Source organism: Centroberyx affinis, unplaced genomic scaffold (genome assembly GCF_046629955.1).
Source record: "Centroberyx affinis isolate AG114_WGS23_722 - 3 ecotype Tasmania unplaced genomic scaffold, CSIRO-AGI_Caff_v1 ptg005740l_1, whole genome shotgun sequence".
Lineage (NCBI taxonomy): Eukaryota > Metazoa > Chordata > Actinopteri > Beryciformes > Berycidae > Centroberyx > Centroberyx affinis.
Window position 1 is genome coordinate 12672 of NW_027282903.1, and position 20044 is coordinate 32715.

The 20044-nt window shown below is 41.6% G+C and overlaps 1 protein-coding gene across 1 annotated transcript in view; it reads right to left on the reverse strand.

Annotated features, from left to right (window-relative positions):
- The window catches only part of LOC139667758 (MAGUK p55 subfamily member 4-like), a gene marked incomplete at its 3' end in the record, with an annotated part of 29590 nt that extends 12566 nt beyond the window's left edge, over positions 1 to 17024 (reverse strand). Inside the window, exons 1-6 of the mRNA XM_071547244.1 lie at positions 16932 to 17024; positions 7828 to 7935; positions 5985 to 5994; positions 1001 to 1063; positions 656 to 777; positions 416 to 493 (exon numbers count right to left, since the gene is read on the reverse strand). Of these exons, the coding sequence (XP_071403345.1) occupies positions 416 to 493; positions 656 to 777; positions 1001 to 1063; positions 5985 to 5994; positions 7828 to 7935; positions 16932 to 17024 (474 nt within the window). The remainder of the gene's footprint in view (positions 1 to 415; positions 494 to 655; positions 778 to 1000; positions 1064 to 5984; positions 5995 to 7827; positions 7936 to 16931) is intronic.
- Between the last annotated feature and the right edge of the window lie 3020 nt (positions 17025 to 20044).

The window sequence follows — 20044 nt, forward strand, 5'->3', positions numbered from 1 at the left end:
GATGCTATGGTTAGCTAGCTAACAAGCTGACATTATCTAAACACTAAATCAATCAGATGGATCAGTGATGAAATGATCAGTTCAGTCAGAAACAGACAGAAATTAACCGTCTGTTCAATTCTGTTGAGACAGAAACACAGTCAGCTGTTCACAGAGCTGAGGACACATCCGCCAGAGGGGGTTAGGTCACCTGAAAGCTCTATATTTGTATTTGTCTGTTTGACAATTGAACCACAGTGAGGCCAAACGTAAATTTCCATATGTGTGGACAACAAAGTTTCCACTTTCTATTGTTTCCGACATACCAGCTCTACTGGAGCAGTTAGACTTAGGATTTGGGGTTACCCATGTTTCTGCATGCATGCATGCGTGTGTGTGTGTGTGTGTGTGTGTGTGTGTGTGTGTGTGTGTTAACCTCGTGCGACAGTCCTGAGGCATAAGGCAGGAAGGGGCTCGGCGTCAGTCTCTGGAACTGCAGCAGGCACTCATACACCTGCAGAGAGACAACAGGAGATGACATCAAAAACAGCAGGAAATGACATCATCAGCCAACACTAAGATGTTACATCGGGTGTGGTGGAATGGTAAATTCATGGAGAATTTGAAAACACACACACACACATACACACTCACACACACACACAGCAGCCTGTACCTTCAGCAGGGCGTGCAGCCACGGTGCGTTCAGGAGTCCATGCAGCAGCTGAGCTCCACTGACGTTTCTACTGACGGCTCTACTGACCTCCTCTACCACACTGGACAGCACCTCACTGAGACCTGCACACACACACACACACACACACACACACACACACACACACACATACAGACACACACACACAAACACACACACACACACACACAGAACGTAGAGACACACCCATAAGGACAAAGAAAGGCAGAAAGGCATGAAGGTACATAAAGTGTGTTTATATGTTTATATCTGTGTGTGTGTGTGTGTGTGTGTGTGTGTATGTGTGTGTGTGTGTGTGTGTCTCACCATTATCATACGTTGACGTGGCCTCCATAGCTTGTCTCATGCTGATCATCCACTCCTCTGTCACTGGAGGGAGAATAAAGGCTGATTCCACGAAAAACAAGAAAATCTATCTTTCCCTCGTCTTCAACCACAGCACAGAAGGTTCAATGGGAAACAATCTGACCTGAGGCAGTGTAATAACTCATCATATCTACCATTTAATAACTTAAAATGATAGATATCAATATGATCCTGGCTGCTTTTATCCTGTATCGTGACTTCTTACACTTTGGAACAGTTGGAACACATAATACACAACGGAAACTAATCAAAACAGTCAATAAAATGTAAACAATGGAAAATATGACTTATGACAGAAACAGTGTTGTGTGACTCAGTGAATCTTTCCTTGTTACAGTTTGGCATGGTGGTGGGAAGACTGAGGAAAGACTGTGTGTGTGTGTGTGTGTGTCTGCTGGTATATATTCTTATTCCATGTGCAGGAAGAAAGAAAGAAAGAAAGAAAGAAGTGTGAGCAAGTGAGCAATAAAGTAAATAAATGACAGTGAATGAGGTGAATAAGTGAGTGAGTGAATGAATGAACAGGTGAGCAATGAAATGAGTGACTGATTTGATTTGTACGCTTGGCAACCCCATCGATTTATGATCAAACCTCAAACCCAATGTAGACACAGGCAAAAACACAGTTTAGTCTCTCCACACGGCAACCACACACACACACACACACACACACACACACACACACACACACACACACCTCACCCAGAAATCCTCCCCTCCATGACAGACTTAGTGCCTGACTGTATACAAACACAGCACCAATCTGCCGACTTCGGGCTGGAACATTTGGCCGGGCGATCAGCCTTAATCCTCTGAGACCCGTTGACCAAGATCTGCCCGAGTCACAGCTGAGGGAGGCGAGTCTGATCCAGAGCAACAAACCCAACACTAACAGGTTTACATCTGCCAGCTGCAAACATCTGTTAACATCTGGAAATTTGTTAGCAGAGGTGGGGACTCGAGTCACATGACTTGGACTCAAGTCAGACTCGAGTCACAGTCTTAACTGCTTTGAGACTTGACTTGATGCATGAAGAGAAGACTTGAGACCGGACTTGACTTGGGTTCTGGTGACTTGGGACTTGACTCTGACTTGTACTCTGATGACTTGAAAAGGTTTCTAAAGTCTTGACTTGAGATCTTGTGTTTGTGTAAATGACTTAGATTGAAAGTGATGAGATTTGTTCCAGCAGACGACTGAATTTAAATTCTGTTTTCTGAATTTGTATGGAATGATTGAATTTATTGAAGTTGAAACTGATTATAGAAATCAAACTCATGATGCTCTTACCGAGTTTTTATCCTATTAAAACCATATTGCATTGAAAAGTCCTAGATATTTAGTTTTCTTTAAGATATTAAATTGATACTGGACTCTTGATTTGTTCTGACTTGACTTGGTGTTCTACATTTAGACTTGAGACTTGACTTGAGACTTGTGCCTCAAGACTTGAGACTGACTTGGGACTCAAGCAAAGTTGACTTGGTCACACCTCTGTCAGTTAGTGGAGGAAAACTGTATTAGAAAGATGAAGATGTTGTGTCTAATCTTCAGTATGTTCTCTATAAGATAAATTGTTCAGCTCGTGGGGAACTTAGGCAATAACTTAACAATTGTGGGATTCTATGTATAAATGCATTTAAACAACGCTACTGCAATGGCCCAATTTCATCTTATATTGTCTTACTCCATCTTTAAAAGGGGAATTAAAGGAATAGTTCACCCAAAAAGCAAGCTGCTCCATGTGAGCCTTCTCCAAAACTGGTTCTTTAGAGTTCCAAAAGAGTTCAAAAAGACCAGGGCTGTGGCCACTATTCCCTCATCTGTATTTCCCTATATAGTGCTGCTCTATTAGTGCACTAATTAGCAGTAAATCACACATGATTAATGAGTGAATTCGGACACTTAATTCATCATCATTCATCATCAACCTGCGTTTGCGTTCACCAGTCGCATAAACAAATGTTTCAGCTCACATTTGACAAGTTACCAATATTCCTTCAAAGCCGTATATGTGTCACTAGCTGACATTAAACTGAAAAAAAATATTCACAGACGTTCCCATCGAGGCGTTTTCAGACCTTATGTCGGTGAATAAATATTCTCTGCATCGGAGTTGTGTGCGGCTTCTTTTTTCTGTTTATTTTCACACAGCAGCTCTTCACCAATCCAGGTGTGCGGTTTCCTTCACATTTTGGATTCCCACTAGCTGACATTAACAAAAAACACGTTACAATAAGCTGTGTACCGTATAACCTGCAGCTAGAGATAAATACCTTCGCAATGCATTTTGGTATACTTTCATGGTCTTAGTGACCAGGCTTGTTCACTACATATTACAGTGCATTGTGGGAAATATGTAGTGCCCTCAAAATCATTCCACAATATCATTTTGCGATTCGGACACTAACAAAACATGTCTGACGTACGTATTAGTGCCCTAAAACACAGATAGTGATCCATTCCGGCCTCAGCCCAGAACACTGCTCCAAACAGCAGAATCCAAGTGTTCTGAAGCCAAACGATTGCACTGTGGGTCCAAAAGAGCTATTTTTACACTAGTATTTAGTGCAAGGCATAACTAAAACCATAGTTTTCTCAAGTGCACATGCTTGTAGGGCTAGAGTACAGCATGAGCAGGTGCCCCTTCCTTATTTCTGTGCCTACAGTCCTATGCAGAGGTTATGTCACTCAAACAGAAAGAGCTCTGCCCAAAGCGCCTCACTCTGACCTAATGTTTTAGCTAGCTGTTGTAGCTTCTCCCCTAGAGGCAACAATGTGTGTGTGCTTTTCCTGAATGCTTCAACAGAGAGAAGCCTGTAAGACCGCATCATCGCAGGATGCATCACTGAACCAACTACCACATGACCCAGTGTCTCATCATGAGTGTGCGATGATGCACATCAAGCAGAGCGTGAACACGCGATGAGTGGGTGCGCACAAGTGTGAACGCATTTTGAAAACAATGATTTTAGTGAAGACTTGTGTAAATAATGACGTACATATCAGTCTTTTGGACTCTGCCATCGTTTGGCTTCAGAACACTTGGATTCTGCTGCACGAGCTGTTTGGAGTCATTTTGGTTTTTGCCCTTTTTGGAACTCTAAAGACCCAATTCCTGTTCACTGCAGTTGTCTTGGAGAAGGCTGACATGGAGCTGCACTAACTGACTCACTGTGTGTTATGAGCTTGTTCCTAACAGAACGGAAAGGGAGTTTTGAAAGCCAGAAATCTCAGCAGCTGGTCAAGTAATCGCTGGTATCGTTGGTCGTTGGTATTGATCAGCAACCCTATCAACCCCCTCATTTTGTGCTATGGGACGAGAAAACCCTGACGTACTGCCCCTTTAAGGTAACTGAAGATGAGCTGACTCTGGGTGGACATGCTGATGTGTGGAGAAGGTTCAAACAGTAAGGTGCTAAATGGGTAGAGCAAGGCACTAATACAGCCAGAGTTAAGGGTTCAATTCTGTATGCAGCTTAAAGTTTCTGTGTAACTTCTGGGGCCAGTTGCATAAAGCTAGTTTAAGACTAGTCTAAGCCTTAGACCGGTCTCAGATTCCCAGGTTGGACTAGATTAATTAAGACTGCCTGTTACTTAAATATTACGACTGACTTATTTTGAGGTAGGAATGTTAGCTACCTTCCCCCCGGCTAATCTTGAGTTAAGAACTTTGTTGTTATGGCAACGAGTCGGCCTAACTGTCAGAGTGGGAGGTTTAAATACTGAAGCTGTTTCATAAAAGATGGGAAATCTCTGTTTTTTTTGGAAAGAGCCTGAAGAAGAGAGAGAGTCTTTAGAGAGAGAAACAACACATTAGAGATCTACAGCAATCAAGAAGTAGTAGGAACAGGTAAATATACTGTAAGTGCCTAAAGCAAGTTAAGGTCACATTTAAATCTAAGACTAGGTCTATCTTTATGCAACTGGCCCCTGGTCCAATGCTGGCCTCTATCTTTCAGCGTTGTCATGACAACACTCCGTAGAGCGAGACCATCATCAGCATGGTGGGCAGGTTGGACTGTTTCAGAGCCAACAACAATCAGCCTTGTTCATTGTTCATGTTTTATTGAGTTAGAGCATATTTTTTTCATTTGATGTGATCAGGATCCTGACATCACCACGACTCTGTTGTCTGTGGATTTTTGGAACATACGGAAGGTAAGGAGTCGCTCTGTGTGTGAAGTAACTCCACTTCCCGGACCATTAAAATTCAAGCTGTTTGGAGGCTTACATACATGCCGAATTTACCAGAACACCCTACAGATTAGTAATAAGTCTGAAATTATATTTTCAGATGTGTGTTTTTTGCCGACAAGCAAGGCAAAAACAAACTTTTTGAAGGGACCTTGGTGTGGCAGGAGCCTTCAGCCTCGGCCGGCTCCTGTGTGTTTGAATACAGAAATCTCAGCAGCACCGTCAGCTGTTCACTTTGTTTCACTCACTATCAGGAACCTGCTGATATTTACTAGTCATATCATGCTCCAGTAAAGCAGACATATTACACATTTAACCTTTTATGTGGTAGTGCAAGACACTCCCGACACAGAGAGTGATCTTATTTTGTAAAGTCTTAAAATAGTCGGTAACATCGGTGATATTCCACTGTGAGTTTTAACAGTAGAGTAAAGAGTTGGCCCAAATTGCAGAATATCTCATTATGGAATAAACACAGAGCAATGAGGGTTTTAAACTCTTCAAAGACACCTGTGTCACCTTGTGTTATTTTCAGCTGACTGTATGTAGGCTAATTTGACATTTCCTGTTTAGCTCCTTACCTCGGCTCTGCTCAGCTCTGACAGGCCAGCTTCCGTTTCCACTTAACACTAAACTGTCCGGGAACAGGTTTCCACGAATAGTGCTGAAGGACGTCGACTCGACCGCGTCACACAGCGTCACACACCTTCACACACCTTCACACACCTTCACACACCTTCACACAGCGTCACACAGCGTCACACAGCGTCACACACCTTCACACAGCGTCACACACATTTACACACCTTCACACACCTTTACACACCTTCACACAGCTTCACACAGCTTCACACACCTTCACACAGCTCCACACAGCATCACACAGTGTCACACTAGGGCTGAACAATTTTGAAAAAAATATCTAATTCCCGATTATTTTGACTGAAATTGCGACATGATTTGCGATATTAGAGGGAATGATAATTTTTACATCATTATTCTCATTTTCATTGAAAAAACGTATTAAAATGATTACGGTGTGATTTTTGCGGGGATCTGTACCAAACAAAGATGTTTTCTTAAGTCTGTAGAATATGATGTGTAGGCCAGGACATCTCTGCAGCACCACAATATTTCATTTAAAATGCTGTTTTGACACATTTCACCTTTAACAAATATTGCGCCTCCTGTGATTTGAAAATTGCAGTAGGCCATATTGCAATTTTGATAAAATTTAGATTAATTATTCAGCTCTACTCCACACAGCGTCACAGTGTCTTCCTCTGTCTGTTTCAACTGGTGTGAATTATAGACTGTCTATATAACGAGCCTAGTAAGAGTCTCTCTGCCTTTTTCAAATAATTGTTGAGCTCAGAGGATGAGAACATGAAATGATGTCTAGTCTATTTCGTTCTCTCTTTGGGTCCCATACCTCAACATTATGCTTCTGTGAGGCTCAGTGGCACGACACGTCACAATGAAAGGCCGAGGAAGAACACTGATGATGAGGATGAGGAGGGATATTCCCTCACCCATATCTTCCTCCTGAAATCGCTCTTATCTTCCAAGTTAGAAGAATCCCTTCCACTCTTCTCCTCAGCTGTAATGTTTTGGTTCTTTCCCTAATAGCTCCTCTCTCTGTCATGATCATTCTAGCATCACAGGAATATTATCTGCTTACTACAAAGAAAGTAGTACGTTTATCAATAATTTTAGTTTGCCTATATACAATTACCAGCTGGTTCTGGATTTGATCCGGCAACTTTTCCAGTCCGCTCCTCTAACCTCTAGACAAACATGCAAACATTTAAAGTTTTGTTGGTCTGGTTTATAAAACGACGGCCCGTTTCTCTCTTCAGAAACAGTGAATAATACTTTTTGGATATTTTTGTCATGAAAAATGGTCCAAATTAAAGATGTGCAGCAGGATGTCGTCGTGTTCTGATGACTCAGCGGATCAAACTTCACATGAAGTCAAATGTAAAAAAGTCAAAGACATTATTCTGCACACAAATGCCAAAAATGAGCTGGACAAAACTCACTCTAGCCAAAATTTATTAGCAGTTTTTCTTCTTTTAGTTTTTGTTGATGCATTTTTACCTTTCTCACAATGCATTTGTGTTAATAAATGATTTCAGCAAGGTTTTTTTACCATTCATTTTTTGCAGTGTGCAGAATATGTCTGGCTTTTTCCCAATGTAAAGATACTCACTCTCTCCCTCCCACTCTCTCTCTCTCTCTCTCTCTCTCTCTCTCTCCCTCCCAGTCTTTCCTGCCTCTCTCTACTTTGAACTATGCAATAAAAAGGAAAAAAATGCAGAGAAAGATAAAAAAAAAAAAAAATATTGAGATATTGAATAGCGGCACAAAATATCAGCAGCGTCAATCCAAAGAGATCAGTATCGGCCTTCAAAATCATCACGGTCCAACCTTAATCTGAACACACACACACACACACACACACACACACACACACACACACACACACACACACACACACACACATCCCCCCTCCTCCCATACACTGTAAAACCAACATATTCAAGAGTGTAAAAGAAGACGGCCTTACCTCCTCCTCTTCCTCCTGCTCTCCCTCTTCCTCCTGCTCTCCCTCTTCCTCCTGCTCTTCCTCCTGCTCTCCCTCTTCCTCCTGCTCTCCCTCTTCCTCTTCCTCTCTCTGCAGTAGAATCACATGCAGTTGTGTTTTTCCCAGCAGGTGAACTCCAGCAGACCGACGGGACACGGACCTGATTTTACTACCAAAGGAAAACACAGTAATCCTCTCTAACCCGACTTAATCCACCAACCACCCTCCTCCCTCCCTCCCCCCCTCCCTCTCTCACTGTAACTCTATGTCTCTTTATCCTCTCTCCCTCTCTTCCTCCTCTCCTCTTTCTTTTTGGCTTTTTTAATCTTTCTCTCTCTACCTCCCTGTCACTCCATCTGTTTCTCTAATGCACCCTCTATGTCTCTTTACCTTCTCTCTCTCTCTCTCTCTTTGTATTGCTATCTCGCTCTATCGCCTAGTCTCTCTCTCTCTCCCTCTCTGCGTGTGTGTGTGTGTGTGTGTGTGTGTGAGAGTACTTCACCGGATCACAAAGCTTCTTAACTCTTCACTGCTTTTAGCTTCTGCACACACACACACACACACACACACACACACACACACACACACACACACACACACACACACACAAGGTATAGGGCAGACAGGCTCAAGAGACAGGCAATACAGTGTTAAGAGGGCGACACACACATTCTCTCTCTCACACACACACATTAAATCGTTGCATTAAATCCCACCGCAACAGTTGTAGAGCAACATCTGGGTCTTCAAGAGGCCAGCCGTTACCAGCTGTGTGTGTGTGTGTGTGTGTGTGTGTGTGTGTGTGTGTGTGTGTGTGTGGCATCGCCTGGCGTGATGAGAGAGAGAGAAGCGCTGAGGAAAAACGAGGCGTGACAAATCTGTGTCGTCATTTATATAATGATAATTATATTTCTAGAGGTTTATAATATAACGATTCTACAGCTCAGCTTCTATATTTATGATGCGCAAAGGCAGAGACTGCAAACATTCAAGTCTATTTTTAAAGAGAATAAGATATAATAAGATATGTATTAAATATGTGTGCGCGGTTTATGTAATGTATTTACTTGTATCGACAGAACTTAGATGTTTATACTGTAACACTCTTACTGATTTTATAATGTTGCCTTTACTCTAACTTTCAGTGTTCAGAAACTCTTTTCTTGTTTTTAATTTTCTTACTTTTACTTGTTTACTTTTATTTTATCCATCTGTTTTTATTTCTCTCTTTTAAATCATGTAAAGCACTTTGAGTTGCCCCGTGTATGAATTGTGCTATATCAATACACTTGACTTGACTTGGACTTCAGATGAGATGATAAACTTTAATTCAAGGTTCAAAATTCCAGGACTTTCCATAACAGTCAGAGTGTTTCCATCAGATCAAACTGCTCTTCCTGCTTTACTGTTTTCAGTCTGAAAAGCAGCTGCTGTGTTTCCTCTGCAGCACCAGACTCTACTGGTCACTGCCCTGCTACACACACATTTCTGTTGTTGTGTATATTGTGTATCTTGATGCTTTAAACTGACTCATGTTGTTTGTTTATTGTGGTTATGTTTTTGACTTGTTTACTGTTATTGCCTCCTGGCCAGGAATTGGTTCTCAATTGACTTCCCTGGTTAAATAAAGGTTAAATAAATAATGTGATAAATGTGTTAAACAAGTTGGAGAATACATTTGGTTTATATTATTATTATTATTTCGGTAACACTTTACAATAAGGGTCACTAACTTAATTAACAGTTAACTAATGTGTAATTTACTAATTTACTAATAGTGTTCATGTTAACTAAGGTATTAATTTATACATGATTTAATAGTTTATAAAGATGACTATTAAATAATGTATAAATTAATACCTTAGTTAACATGAACACCATTAGTAAATGATTACCAGACACATTAGTTAACTGTTTAATGCTTATTAAGCATTAACTAACCCTGAACTTAGTGACCCTTATTGTAAAGTGTTACCATTATTTCTCTTATCAATCCACTCAATCCAAATGCAACAACTGAATTTTGTGAATTAATCTATGTAAGTATATCTATATTTAAATTCCTGATAAAAACACAGTTAAAGGAAAATAATATTCTGCTGAATTCCCTGATTTAGACTTTATGTGTCTCTGTATGTGAGGAGGATCAGTCTGACAGGAGGTCTCAGGTCTGTCCAGCAGAGTCCTGAACATAAAGACACTGAACCTGCTCAGTCTGCATTAGACCACCAGGTAAATTAATAGAAATGAAAATATTAGATAACATTTATTTTTAAATATAAAGGTGCAAGCAAAAAATCAGAGTGTATGTAATTTATTGCACGGATATAATAATGAATGGTCTTGGTGTGTGTGTGTGTGTGTGTGTGTGTGTGTGTGTGTTGGGGGGTTATTGCAGGGTAATGGTCACTGGGTCACATCCTCAGAGATTAACACTGATCCTTCAGAAAGAGAGAGGAGTAAGTGTGTGTGTGTGTGTGTGTGTGTAAGAGAGAGAGAGTGAGAGAGAGAGAGAGGGGGAGGGAGATGTGGTGTCACAGCCTCTAGGTCACTAACCACCATACTGCTAATCCTGATCGCATCACACACACACACACACACACACACACACACACACACACCTATACATGTGAAGTCACTCTACCATCTTCTCTTCTCTCCCTGACAAGTCGAACAGGAAGCTCTCACAGGATGATGCAGCTAATTAAGCCTTAATGACTGACTGACCTGATGTAACTAACCTTGTGTTATTTAAATCTCTTTCCTGCTCACTTGCTGAAACACAGTTGTGTTTTCGCTCCAAACCAAAGAAAAATTATTTGGAAGAATCAAGTTCAGCGTTTGTCTTTTCAGCCTCGAACAGAACAGACAAACATCTTCACTGAATTAAATAATAAACCACAGGAGACATTTTCATAACTCAATCATTTCATTTATTGGCCCTTTTTCAGCAAAAACATTTTCACCTTTATTTCCTATATCGCAACATGTTTATCAATCACAACTAATCATCCTCATTAACATTCCACAAAATCCACAATCAATTTTCCTCACCGCCTCTCTCTATAAATCTATAGATATTTAGTTACAAAAATACAAACTGGGTTAGAAAAATAATCGATCATTCAGTGATAAATATCATCAGTTTTAAACTAAACCTCCTGGCAGGTTACATCATGCAGCTCCTCATTCTAAACAAATTAAGATTTTCTGAGAGATTTTTTTGCAAAATAGAAAGACTTACTGCCTGGACTTGCCATGAGAATATATTTATAGATATAAAATAAAATGTACAATTCCAGAGACCTTTGGTTGTTTGCGGAAACCTGAAGTGGTCTTACTGTAAAAAAAAAAAACCCAAATAAATAAAAAGCTACTTGAAGTTCATTCGTCAATATTTTCAAAATATCAATGATTCTATTGTCAAAAACAGAACTGTTGTCTGAAATTAAATCTGTCCGTCCGTCACGCACAATATCTCAACGCCACTGATCGGATTGTGATGAAACTTCGGGGAATGATGCATCTCATTTCTCCATTCTGTCATTTTTTTAAATGACACTGCCTGTCCTCTGGGGGGCGCTGCAGTGCGTGTTCACTGGTTGGAATATTCTGAAACTTGGGGGATGATGCTTCTCACCACTGACTTCTCTCATTTTCTAAATTACACCGATCAGGCCAAAGGAGGGACGACATCAGTTTTCCGTTCTGTCCGTGTGTCCCGACAGAATTTGGGGAAATGATTCATCTCACCGCTGCGTTCAGCATCAAACTGACTCTGATTGGCCCACGAGGAAACTACAGCCACAGCTCAGAACAAGCAGACATGTTAGTTCCTGATCGGTCCAGACGAGGGACGACATGTTTACCGCTGACTTGTTTTGTAAGAAAAGGTCTGAAGACGACTCCTGATTCCAACAGTGACCAAACACTGTGCTTTACTTTTCATGCCGGCTACGTATTTGTTTGAGTTGCCATCAGTTTTCAAAAGGTGGATTTCTCATTTTCTTTGAAATTCTTTGTGTTCGTCTGTTGTCTTGACTGTCAGTAGCTGCAGCTGTGAAGCAGTTTGGTTTTTGTGTGTCAGCTTGTTAGTTGAAATAAATGGTTCCCACTGTGGCCCCCATGTAAGATTCCAGGACTTTTCCATGACTTTCCATAACTAAGTCAGAGTGTTTCCATGACCTGAAAATGTTGGTTTGTTCCTGTAAAATCACCTGATATTCCCCGACTTCCCTCAAAATGATCAAATTTCACAACTTTCCTTGAATACACCTCTGAAAACTCCATGATAAGAGTTGGCTGGCAATATTTAAAACATAAATAATAGTTAAAAATGCGTCGTCGGCCCTTCTCTGTTCATCAGTCAGTCAGTCAGTCAGTCAGTCATCAGTCAGTCAGTCAGTCATCAGTCAGTCAGTCATCAGTCAGTCATCAGTCAGTCATCAGTCATCAGTCAGTCAGTCAGTCAGTCATCAGTCATCAGTCAGTCAGTCAGTCAGTCAGTCAGTCAGTCAGTCAGTCATCAGTCATCAGTCATCAGTCAGTCAGTCAGTCAGTCAGTCAGTCAGTCATCAGTCAGTCAGTCAGTCAGTCAGTCATCAGTCAGTCAGTCATCAGTCATCAGTCAGTCGGAGCTAACCTGCAGCTGAAACCTGTATTTGCGTCGGTGGCTTCAGACAAACAGCCGCTCAGTGACATGGAAACGCTGAGTGAATAAATAATAAACAAAACACTTATTTCTTATCTCGATACTGTAGCTGCATGGCAAACTGGAGAACATGTTGGTTTGTGTGTAAAAGCAGTGGAGTCGAGCGCTCCAGCGTGTCGTCAAAGTGTGTGTGTGTCTGTCAGACGTTACGTTAGCTGCTGTTATCCGAACACTCACACGCACGAATACTAATCACTGGTCAAATTATTTCCAAACAGATCAGGATTGCCAACTGCCAAACATTTCACCACAAAATCATACAGCAGCTGCGACTTCAGTTGAACACTAGCTGTGGTTCTGAACTTCAGAGTAAATATAACTTCTGAACTGACTGTTCAGCTAGCTTGGACCATGGAAGTGTTATACCGTATTTCCTCTAATAGTGGCCGGTAGTCAATTAAAAGCCGGGCCGGGGAAAAAAACAAAGGAAAAAACAACAGTGGATACCGGTAAACTCCTGGTGCCTGTTATATAATGTAACTGTAGTTTGTAGTAACATACAAGTGCCACAAGATGGCAGTATGCCACAAGACGGCTCGGCCGGTGGAAGTCTCTGGAGCTACCTAACGAACCCCAACAGAAGCAGATCAGAAAACAAGGAGACTTCATACTAAAATATGAGCAAATAAACTTATCAAACAGAGGGAATTAGAAATAAAGGCCTGTCTCTTATATAAGCCTGCTTCCAATAAAGGCCTGGTCCCCTCTGCAGTGGAGGTTAATAAAGGCCCGGGCCAATATTAGAGGAAATACGGTATTATCAGGAAGTAGGGAATCGTTTGGCCCCGCCCACTCTCCCGTTGACTTTCTATAGTTTTCAAAATGCTGCAGGGCGTGCCGAGAGGCAGAGGTTTACTGACGCTGACATGTTGCGTTTTTTGGGCCCAGATGTTACCTGAATGCACCTGAACGCACCGCATTAATGTAGCCTATATTAGCAAAACTGGAAATAGGCTGTGATGATTGGTCCCAATTCTGATACTAGCTCTTTACTTACACTCCTGAATCCATTATGCATTAAGCTTCCCAACCAGTTTCTACTGTTTCCTCAGCGTTACGTTCTGTATCGCAGGTCTAAGGTTGGCACAGAACAGTATAAAGCTACATCAGCTGGACTTTGTGGAATTTTCTTACTGTGAATGCCTTGGTTATCCAGAGCAGCAGCTTAATGTAGTCGCTCTGTAACATTTACACTTTCTACACTGCGATGCAGAAAGGCAAAAGTACAAAACGGTTTATTTACAATTCCGCTGTACATGTGTTAAATTAACAGGCTGCATGTGTGAAAGAGGCTTTGTATATATTTGTACATCTGGCACTCTGTACTGTGAAAGCATTTACTCCAAAGAAACTACTGTAATCATATCATGTGATTATATGATACTGGGTCTATATCATAAAATCCATTATAATTCTCAGTGGATTATCATCTAATCCATTCTTCCTATGATGTTTACTGTGGGATCATGATTCATAACCAGCCCAGCATCACTCTGTTTGTTTGCACACAGAAGAAGCTGGAAAACGTCACACTCATGGGATGGAAAGAGCGACAGTTAGACTAATTAAAGATCTCATCAAATATTGTCAAACCGATAAATCAAAGGTCCCATATTCTCCACTGTTCTACACCATGTGGGACCTTTAAAAAGCTGCTGACACTAAAATAATTTCATTAGTCTTTGTTTCAGTGGAGAGTTTTAGTGTCCCATGATGCTCTAAATGTCTCAGAGGCTTCAGAGGGGAAACACTGAATATTTGGGAGTTTTTAGAACTTTGGGGCATGAAAACGGTTGAATTTGAAGATACTGAATATTGGCACAAAATATCAGCTGTTGGCCGTTTCAATCTAGAAATATTGGTACGATTCTGAGAGAAACACTGAATACTTTGAATTTTTTGGCATGAAAAACATTTCCAATGTATCAAAATATAAAAGTACAAGAACACGATGCCAAAATGCGTTGTGTAATCTCTGTTTCCTCTAAATAAAGTATCAACAACTCCGGACCTGGATATTTACACTTTAACAGCTGAGAAGTATGTTTCTCCTCATAAATGTGTTTTTTACTTGGATTTTGTTGATCTTTGTTTTACCACAAAGCCAAACCACGCATTCTGCTTCACCTGGACGACTCAAACCATCTAAATACCAAATGAAAAAGCCTGGAATATTCCTTTAAGAACTTGGATGACCAGCTTCATGTGAAAGGTCATGTGATCGCTCTTTAAATGCCTCGCTGGCCGGGTCCAAAACCAGTCAGGAGTGTCAGTGCAACAATGTCCCATGTCAACCTTGTTCTAAATATGCTCACACACACACACACACACACTCACACACTCACACTCTCACACACACTCACACTCTCACACACTCTCACACACACTCTCACACACTCTCACTCACACACACACAGAACTCAGCAGCAGAGGAAGGATCATTTCCTTTCTGCAAAGCTGTTTGAATCACTCAGTTTCTCCTCATTAAAACAGGTCATGTGTGTTTCCTCTACAGAGACACGGGGCTGTAAGAGCAGAGAACTTTCTACCGGTCAGTTCTGAATCAGTCCACTGACGGAGGTCCAGACTGATGAGGTCCAGACTGATGAGGTCCAGACTGACGGAGGTCCAGACTGACGGAGGTCCAGACTGACGAGGTCCAGACTGATGAGGTCCAGACTGATGAGGTCCAGACTGACGGAGGTCCAGACTGACGAGGTCCAGACTGACGGAGGTCCAGACTGACGAGGTCCAGACTGATGGAGGTCCAGACTGTCGGAGGTCCAGACTGTCGGCGGTTCTTGTTGCCAGGCAACATCAGTTTCTTCTCAGCCACATGCTGCACTATGAGGAACTGCTGGACTCTTTTCACTGGTGTGTTTTTAACAAAGCTGCAGTGATCCTTTATGTGCTGTATGCAGTTTCCAATGCAGGCGTCACTGTCATCATTTCTGTGATACTTTCAATCCCCACCTCCACAAACAAACAAACCAAAACAAAAGAAAACAAAAACAAACTGCAGGCAGAGGTTCAGGAGTGGAAAAGTTACAACTGAATGTAGATTATTGTCTACATTGTCCTCCCATGTCCTCTCCTCGCTCTCTCTCCCATACCTTCCTGTCTCTCTCTCACTATATCTGTCCAATAAAGCACAAAATGCCAAAAATAAATCTTAAAAAAAAAAAAAAAACTTGATACTTTATACTTGATTTCCTCTGACACAACTTTCAGTGCTTTGTCATGATATTAAATCCCTTTATAAAGTCGCTCTACATGTCATGTCTGTAGTTTAAAACCCAGATTCCCTTTCAAGTGTCCAGCCATTTTTAAATCATTTGCATGATTATTAAGCGTTTGCATTTACGACCCAGCATTCCCTTTAAAATGCAGCCATATTTAAACGATCATTTACATACAGTAAGTTTTCTGTAACACATCAAACCGGCGATGGAGGCAGGAGAGATGAAAATATATTTAAACTTCACTGCGGCTTTATTCCAGTGAATTAACCTGTTTATTAACCTGTTTAGAGAAGTTCTGTGAGTGAAAACAACACAGTGTCGGTGCTTAATGAAAGCTGTGTTCATATTTTACATCCTTGCAAGCAAAAAACCCTCGCAATGCAAGATTAACAATATTGATCCCTGAATTGGAAATTGATCCCCCAAGTGAACATTACAGACTTGCTTATAGACTTACAGCAACAATACTCTTCCACAGGTTATTACACAGGAATAAGGCAGCTGTAAAGTAAATTGGGACAAAAACATTGCTAAATAATATAAAATATCTGAGATCAGGTGTTCAGGACGACCTGGTGGTGAGGTCACAGGTTTGATCCCAGCATCAGACAAAGTGTCCAACCAAATATCTCAAATGTAAACATAAGCTAAATGACCGTGAACCAAAAATATATTTGATCTTCAGTTCGGAGTCGGAGTGTCAGTCAGGTCACAGAGTCAATAAATAATCATCAGATGTCTGGATGTCTGTCTGCTGTCTGTTTTACGCCTCGTTCACAGCTGACTCGTCACATTCTGCCTTATCGCCATGTCGGCTTTTCTGTGCTTTTTGTGACGGCTGTTTGTGTCGTTCGCAAAACATTAAAACAAATACATCTCGGAGGGAGGTTATAGTATTTGTTAAAGCAAAGTTAACAGCCTGTCACACACAGGTGAGCATCTAGTTATCATTATATTTTTTTCAGAATTTAAAATGGTTAATCTAGAGTGGAATATAACATTTTCTACTGTCAAGACACAGTATGTTATTGTATTAAAATAAATGAATCGAACTCGTGAATCCAGTCAAGAATACGTCAAGACAGACTGGAGGAAACACTGAAGTTGAGCTGTTTGTTTGAACCGTCTCCTACAGCAGTGAACGGACTCCTGGGGAACGTCTCAAGTCTCTTATTTTGATATTTCCTCGCTCCTCGCTTGAACCAGAGGTCGTTCTGGTCCGCCATTTTGAAGGTCGTCCCAAAGCTTTTATTTCTGCTCCGAGGAGGGAGGAGCGAGGAGCGAGGAGGGAGGAGGGAGGAGGGAGGAGCGAGGAGGGAGGAGGGAGGAGGGAGGAGGGAGGAGCGAGGAGCGAGGAGCGAGGAGCGAGGAGGATCTCTGAGGAGCAGCCTTCCTTCCCGGAAGACTTTCAGCTGAACGCCATGACATCAATTCTCCGCCTCTACATCTGACAAATTTGAACAAGATGGCAGAGAAACAGTACAAGTCTAAGTGCCCGTTATTTTATGCTTTTTGATATATAATGTTAATGCAAGAACATGGGAACCTAAATTATTTCATCCACAACCCGTTTTGTCTGCAGAGACGGACGTCGCTTCACATGACGCTTCAGAGGAAAGGACGTCTCATTTCTCTAAAAACATATTTCCTCGTTTCCTCTCTCCTCGCGTGGTTTCCTCGGTGGGAGGGACTAAGACGTGAGGAAAAGACGCAAGTGAGGGAAGCGTGGACGCAGTTTAACAGACTTGGGACCCGAGGTCTGACATAACGGAGCGGCCGGCTGTGAACGAGGCGTCGTCCCTTCAGCGGGGAACTACGACTCCCAGCAGCCCCGGTGCTGCTTCCCAGTGGCCGGGTGGCAGCGGACTGTGGTTTGACTGGTTTGACTGGATGTGTTTTAAAAAGAAGTAACAGGAAACCGGGCCAGTGCTCGCCGCTCGCCGCTCGCCGCTCGCCGCTCGCCGCTCGCCGCTCCTCGCCCCGCGGCGTCCGTCTCTCCCTCTGCCTGTTCACCGCTACGCCGGAGACTCCTGCTGGATCTGGAAGTAGCAGGCCTGCAGTACACACACACACACACACACACACACACACACACAAACACATTTAAATACGCCTGGATACAGCTGAGTGAGTGAGTGAGTGAGTGAGTGAATATATAAATGAATGAATGGGGGAATGAATGAACAAATTAGGGCTGGGCAATATATTGATATTATATCGATATCGTGATATGAGACTAGATATCGTCTTAGATTTTGGATATGGTAATATGGTGATATGGCATAAGTGTCTTTTCCTGGTTTTAAAGGCTGCATTACAGTAAAGTGATGTCATTTTCTGAACTTACCAGACTGTTCTAGCTGTTCTATTATTTGCCTTTAACCACTTAGTCATTATATCCACATTACTGATGATTATTTATCAAAAATCTCATTGTGTAAATATTTTGTGAAAGCACCAATAGTCATCCCTACAATATTGTCGCAATACCGATATCGAGGTATTTGGTCAAAAATATTGTGATATTTGATTTTGTCCATATCGCCCAGCCCTACTTACACCTGAACATTTAGCCCACTGTGTAGAAAATACCGAGATATATATCGTGTATCGCTATTCAGCCTAAAAATACCGAGATATGATTTTTGGTCCATATCGCCCAGCTCTAGAACAAATGAGTCAGTGAACAAAAAAAAGAATGAATAAACAAGTGAATGAATGAGTGAATAAGCAAGTGAATGGATGAATGTACTAATGAATGAATGAATAAGTGAATGAATGCCTTAAAGAATTAACAAGTGAATGAATCAATGAATGGATGAGTGAGCAAATTTGTTTTTCAAACACATTTCAAACAAAATGTTTTTCAAATGTTTTCCAAGTGTTTAAGGTCTGTGTGTGTGTGTATGTGTGTGTGTGTGTGTGTATGTGCGTGTGTGTGTGTGTGTGTGTGTGTGTGTGTGTGTGTGCTCCTACCTTCAGTGTGGTGAACATCAGTCCCAGCTCTCCATGCTGCAGGTTTGGATCCATCAGATCTTCAATCAGATTCACTTCCGCTCCCAGACTCCTGATCCTGCAGAGAGCAGGGAGGAAGGAACGAGTGGATGAATGAAATGAATGAATGGATGAACAAACAAGTAAACAAACAAACGAATGAATGAATGAATGAATGTATGAACACACAAGTATTTTAACGAAAAAATGAATGAAAGAAAGAGTAAATGAATAAAAAAATGAATGAATGAATAAATGAGTAAACGAACAAAAAATGAAAGAAAGAATGAACAAACAAGTAAATGAACGAAAACAAGGAATGAGTAAACTAACAAAAAAATGAATGAATGAATGAATAACAGAGTAAAAAGAATGAAAAAATGCATGAATAAACAAGTAAACAAACAAAAAAATTAATAAATGAACGAACGAGTCAATGAATGAATCAGTGAACAGCTGAATGCACAAATGAATGAATGAGGGAATAAATAAATGAATGAACGGACCAACAAACTGTGCATGTGTGTGTATGTAGTGAGTGAGTGAGTGAGTGAGTGAGTGAGTGAGTGAGTGAGTGAGTGAGTGAGTGAGTGAGTGAGTGAGTGAGTGAGTGTGTGAGTGTGGTGTGTGTGTGTGGTGTGTGTGTGTGTGTGTGGTGTGTGTGTGTGTGTGTGTGTCACACACCTGGCCCTCAGCACCACATACAGGAAGAGGGGGAACAGGTCGTCCATGCACCACAGGAAGTTTCCGTCCAGCAGAGGTTTCACTTCCTGGGTCAACTCCTCAAACGTCTTCTGGATCACAGGAGCTTATTCTGCCGGGGTGAAGGTGTGCTGTGTGTGTGTGTGTGTGTGTGTGTGTGTGTGTGTGTGTGTGTGTGTGTGTGTGTGTGTGTGTGTGTGTGTGTGTGTGTGTGGGGAGGGGTTAACCATTCGTTACTGTTGCTGTCATCACTGATTACAACCAATAATATACTGTAAAACTTCAATTAAAAGCAGAGTCCCTTCTACTGGCCGGGTGTGGCTGCACGTTTTGACAAATAAAGGCCGGTCTCCATTAGAAGCTGGTTGCCGTTGACGCAATTTTTTTTTTTTTTACTTGCCATTCAAACGTCAGTCACATTTGCTGATCTCCATGGCAGCACAGAGAAAAAAGTAGGACCTGAAGTTTCAAGCTGTCAGTTTCAAATTTGCTGAACAAAACTCAGGAGAAGAAGCAGCAAGACATTTCTCTGTTGATCCCGAGAGAGAGA